We start from the raw sequence: 5,715 nt of genomic DNA on the forward strand, positions 1-5,715 counted from the left end.
TCAGTGAGTTTCTTTGTTCCTGTGCGTGTGAACTGAAGCTACAGCAGTACATCACCAGAGAGAAGAGGAATCTCACTTCCCAGTTTATAGTATTTTATTTCACCAGTCAGAGACATAAAAAACTTGTATAAGTTCATTTCAGGATGTTGCCGTTGATGATGATGATGCAACTTTTATTTCAAGCCAAAATAAACAGCAAATTTGTTCTTCTGAGATTAAAACTGACCTAACTTGTCAGATGGACTTGTCAAAGAAGTTTGAATTCTTGCTGATTCTAAAGGACAAAACGGCAAGACAAGAAGCGGGAGGACGGAAAGTGGTGAGAAAACAAATGCAGTCACTTTAACTTCTAACCCCAAACTTTGACAATACAAGAGGAAGTGGTTTCCAACTGATGCCAATTTATGCTTTTTTTTGTCAACTAAAAATGTAATTGTTTGGCGTTTGTGTCGAGATTAGGGGATGAACTTTAACTGGAGGGCACGGTTATATTTTTAGTCACTGACGCAGTAAAGCTCTCTAAATATGACATTTTGCTCACTTGTTCTAAGACAATGAAAGTAGATTGGGCCCCTTGGATCACTTCCTTTAGAAACCATAAACACACACACACACACACATATATATATATAGAGGTATGCCGACACACACACACACACACACACACACACACACACACACACACACACTAAAAGGAGGTGATGTAGCTGCTGTGACAGGAAATAACCTTGATAATGGAAAGCGTCTGTTCTTTCTTTTCTGTACGATGAGGATGGTGATGAAGATGGCTGCTGTCTCCACCATCTCTCTGCTCCTGCTCTGCTGCTCCGCCATCTCCTCCACAGGTACGGCACGATGAACCCAGACACACTCCTCGTTCGGTAGGGAGACGGTATCATGTGAGCATTTTAAGGACTTCAGTCTGACTTGAATGTTAAAGCAGTATGCATTTCATAAGATCTTCTTTAGTGTCAGAGTTCAAACGCACTTCCTGTAACCGTTCTGATTCTTAACATTTATTTTCACAAGTTTTTTGAAAAGCAAAATGTATTAATGACAATTATTTTCCAAACCAAGCATTTATATTTATTTGAAACAATTATATTTATTTCAGTACAGTATTTAATTCACATTGAGAGTTGCTGAATGATCTGTAGTCGTCTAAAATGCTGAAACTGTAAAATGACTTTAATATTTCTTAAAGCTATTGTAATGTAAACTCTTAACAATTACTTGTTTTTTATTATTGCATTTTAATAACAATGCATTTAATATATGCTCAACTAAACACAAGATTGTAAAAGCTAAAATAACTAAAAGTTGAAAAACATTAAGAATGAAAATAAACTGATTTCCGTTGATGCAAAATATACAATAAATGGGCTAAAACGTCCGGGAACACAGCACTAATCCTTTAAATGTAACTATTATATTAAGAAAAATGCTCAAACTAAATATATTAGATCCATATTAAAGACTGTTTTCTAAATCGGACAAGTCAGAGACAAGAAATCATTGAGCAGATGTGGTAACGTCGGTCAGACGTGAGGTCACAGCGGACAAACAGGAGGCAAAGCCTGACATGATAAAACACATGAATATGTACGAGAGGACAAAATGACTGAATGCAGCACAGAAACGTTTGAGAGAGTTCCGATGGAAAACGTTGAATAATGATTTTACTAAAAGGGTTTTGACGTTCAAATACACAAAAACATTCAAAAGACATAATTACGTTAATTAATTAAAAGCTGCTGAACGATCTGTAGTCAATCAATGAAACGTTAAAATCATTTTTATATTTTGAAAGTGTCATTTATTTGTTTTTGTCATTGCATTTGGTATTTGTTCAACTAAACAAATGATTAATGATTATTATCAAAAAGCAGATTTGACTGCCTCATTTCTTAAATGTCAAAGATGAAGACGTGGTGTCACATGAAACCTGCACTCGTCCTTCCTGGAGTTGTTTATAATCATTATCCAGAGATCTTGAGGTATCAAATCGTTCTCATCTCTGTCTCCAGACCACAGATTCTGACCCTGATGGTCCAAAACTGAGAGGAATGAGTCCCAGAGACTGAGCAAGAGCTGCAGAACCCCATCATCCCGAGATGATAAGACTTTAAAGTCCTGTTACATTAAAGCAGTTTGTGATACCTCATCGTTAAAGGGGACCAGGCTGTTATCTTTAAGAGGAATGTCTTACGGTGGATTTTGCCCTTAAAAATATATCGTTGAACTCCTCTGAGTTTGATGGAAAGAGCAAAGTAACTGTGGGATGAGAGGAGTCCATGCCGTGTTTTAAAGAATCCCACCTGTTATATCATTAAGCCTTTATTGACTAGTGACTCAAATGTGTGCTCCAAAGAAACCACCAAATGTTTTTTTGTAATTGCATATGGAAAATTATTGACATGTTTCTTCTTTACATGGTGACTCATGCAACCATTAATTTCCTGTCATGTGACCTTAATAGAAATTCTTCAGAATTGCAGCCAAACTCTAGTCTGATCTTTGTCTTTAACACATAGAAATAAAGTTTGGACACTAAATGGGACACATATGAGAGCGCCTTTTGCTGCGCGGGACTTTTTAGGACACAACACACACACACACACACACACACACACACACACACACACACACACACACACACACACACGGTCCGCCTTCAGTGCACTCTGCAGACTTTGTGACGAGGTGAAGCGATCGGTGCAGGGCGGCTGCAGAGTTTCATTTCATATGCTTTGGTCGGTTTCAGATTTCCCGTACAGGATGCGCACACACGAGAGTGTGATGTGGCCAATTGTTTTGACAAAAATGGAATTAGTCCTAAATACACGACCAATATATAAGTATGAATCCAAACGAGCAATAATCAGCATCTAACATACATAAAGAACTTTATTCTAATTGACTTGAAACGTCAGCTGGTTGTCAATAAATGACAATTCACACTAATGACAAACGGTTCTAGACATTTTTGTTTATTTCAGGAACAAGTGCATCAACTTTGGACATTAAATATGCTGTTATTGTAATTGTCAAAGGCATATATGTCGAGGTGAGGTGGATGAAATGGAACTAAATTGTCTCCCAAGTTAAGGTTTAATCCAATATTAAATCAAGTATTTAGTAAACTTGAGAGTTTCCCGTATACTCCTCATAGAGCCAACTTGAAAACAAGTTTTGTTCCTTTTTGTGATGCAACAAAAACATTGATATCTCGACAACTTTTTGATGGACTGCTATGAGCTTTCGTACACACATGCGTGGTCCCCAGAGGATGAATCCCATCGACTTTGACGGCCCCTTGACTTTTCATCCGGCGCCAGTAGCCGGTCAAAGTTTATCCAGTGAAATATCTCGACTCCCACCAGATGGCCTGGATGTCAGAGCCAAAAGAGGCACGAGGTGGTGGGATGTTGTTGGCTGGCAGTGGCACCACGCACTCAGGATGTGGGTTCATCTGATAAGAACAGTCTTGTATTGGTTATGGGAACAACTGAACTAATATCACAATATTCTGCCTATCAGTTGTCATGAACTTGTTAAATTCACCGTCTGATTCTCTGTGTTTCTTCTCTTTTCTTTCTGTTCCAAAGATTCTAAGGAAGTGTGCGACTATCTCGCAACAGGCGCCAACTTCACGGTGCCGATGATGTCCACGGTGGTCGAGTCAGACAGACTGAGATGGAAGCACGACAACAAATATATCGTAGATCGAAAAGCTGGCGAATTTCTCGAAGGGAATAAGATGCTCATTTCTGAAAACGGATCCCTGAAGCTGACAAATGTGATGAAGAAAAACAGTGGGAGTTACGTCCCCGAAGTTTTTGATAAAGATGGAGCAAAGAAATTGATTAAGTTTGAAGTCAAAGGTTTATGTGTAATCGGTAGGTAACAACTAAATATTAGTGCACATGAAATATAACTTATTTTGTATTATTGTTGTCTTCAAGTGGGTTGTGAGGCTAAATCCTAATCAGCAAACATCATGTCGTCATAGAAGTGATGCATGTGTTTTTACAATGCACACCTTTAAGTCCGATCTACTCCACTCAGACCCTGTCCTGAAGCCTGTGGTGAAGCCTGCATGCAAAAAACCTGCAAATGTCCAATTCACCTGCGATGTTCAAGCAAAGGTGGGAACAGAAGTTGATGAGGAAGTGTTTGTAGAGCCTGTAGAGATGGTCTGTGGCCTACTTTCCTCTCTATAACCAAGCATGAGCACACCGTAAAGATGTCTGATTTATTAGAATGAAACGCGGAGTTTGTCCAGGTTCTACTCCGTTACATATTCTCATGAGAACCTTCCAATCCATCCGTTGGTGACACTTTTTTTTCCCCCAGCAGACCAAGGATCACAACTTTGAGTGGCTTATGAATGGCGTGTTGGAAAAGGAGAAAAGTCAGACTCTGACAAGACAGGCCGATCAGGTGAAAACAGATTCCTTCAGCTGCAGAGTTTCCAACAAAGTCAACTCTATGACCAGCGCAGCTGTTGTACAACCCTGCATTGAAATCAGTGAGTATTAGACATAATAAATGACCGGATGGCCTGCAGGTTATGTGTTGCTTTCAGCCCATCAAGCAAAACCAGCGAAATATTCAGAATCAATACTTTTTCAATGTGTGTCTTCACCTCTTCTTTCCCTCTCTAGCGTCCTTTTTCCCTGAAACGCTACTCGGAATTAATACGTGGATTTTTGTGGGCGCCGGAGGAGGTACGTCTGCTCTCCTGTGTAGCTCCCTGGATGGAAGCTTTTATCAGATTGTATACTAAGACACTGGGGGTCCAGCTACGGCCTGGGAGTTTCTAGTGAACCCGGTGGCACAGATGACGAGCATTAAGAACAACTATATAGAAATAGCTAATCTTCTCGCTGATGGTCTCAATTACTTATGTGGGTCAAATACAGACATCGGTATGAAACTGAGACTGCTTCATAACCAGTACCTTAAAATGAATTGTACTTGATATCTGTTCATCCTCATCAGGTGTTGTTCTGTTGCTGATTATCGTCGTTATTGTTTGCTGCGTCCGCAGCAAGCGGAGGAAACGCTTGCAACTGAAGGGTGAGGTTTTACTTATTCTTATTTTTAATGATGTTATCGTCATAATTCATGTTTTAAAAAACATTTATTTTCTCACCCGACAGAAGAGGGGGAGCTTCGGTTGGCGTGGACCAACGACCAGCATCAGCACCATCAACACAATCATCCTCAAGAGCAACATCCCCATCAACAGTCCCATCACCATCATCATCCCCACAAGCAGCCGGCCGGCCACACCGGTCCCCGCCAGCAGCGCTCCAAACAGCAACATCCCAGAAACCCCGACCAGCCCGGCGCTCGCCCTCTGCCCAGCCCCCGGAGACCTGCACAGGTAGGAGGAGGTCCCGGTGAGGAGCTCTTACCTGAAACGTCAGTGCGGCGTCCGATCTGACGCTCTACTCCTTCTCCCTTTACCCCTCAGGCCCCCAGACCACCTGGAGACATTGATGAAGAGCAGCCACCTCCTCTTCCTCAGCCCAGGAAGATAATAAAGAAAGCTGCCAAAGCACAAAGAGTGTGACACCATGTGAGTGTGTTAGAAAATGAAGTCACTCCTCTTCTTTTCTAAGTTCACCTGCTTTTCTTATTTTTCTTCATTTCAGCTGTTTTCTTTACTCCTCTATTGATGTTTTGATGAATTAATTCAGACTCAGA

The 5,715-nt window shown here is 40.7% G+C and overlaps 1 protein-coding gene across 3 annotated transcripts in view; it reads left to right on the forward strand.

Moving 5' to 3' along the window:
- The window catches only part of LOC137879139 (T-cell surface antigen CD2-like), a 6,937-nt gene continuing 1,222 nt past the window's right edge, over positions 1 to 5,715 (forward strand). The window contains exons 1-9 of one of the 3 annotated variants that reach the window (XM_068719739.1): positions 1 to 319; positions 772 to 845; positions 3,609 to 3,899; positions 4,069 to 4,148; positions 4,357 to 4,531; positions 4,668 to 4,730; positions 5,005 to 5,082; positions 5,166 to 5,392; positions 5,483 to 5,715. The exon at positions 5,483 to 5,715 is cut by the window's right edge and continues 1,222 nt beyond it. In XM_068719739.1, coding sequence (XP_068575840.1) covers positions 773 to 845; positions 3,609 to 3,899; positions 4,069 to 4,148; positions 4,357 to 4,531; positions 4,668 to 4,730; positions 5,005 to 5,082; positions 5,166 to 5,392; positions 5,483 to 5,581 — 1,086 coding nt within the window. In that variant the 5' untranslated portion in view covers positions 1 to 319; position 772 and the 3' untranslated portion in view covers positions 5,582 to 5,715. Of the gene's footprint in view, positions 320 to 675; positions 846 to 3,608; positions 3,900 to 4,068; positions 4,149 to 4,356; positions 4,532 to 4,667; positions 4,731 to 5,004; positions 5,083 to 5,165; positions 5,393 to 5,482 lie in introns of those variants that run through there. The other 2 variants (XM_068719737.1, XM_068719738.1) reach the window with 2 other exon arrangements.

Source organism: Cebidichthys violaceus, unplaced genomic scaffold (assembly GCF_023349555.1).
Source record: "Cebidichthys violaceus isolate CVI_PGR_0920_01 unplaced genomic scaffold, fCebVio1.0.p SCAF_24, whole genome shotgun sequence".
NCBI lineage: Eukaryota > Metazoa > Chordata > Actinopteri > Perciformes > Stichaeidae > Cebidichthys > Cebidichthys violaceus.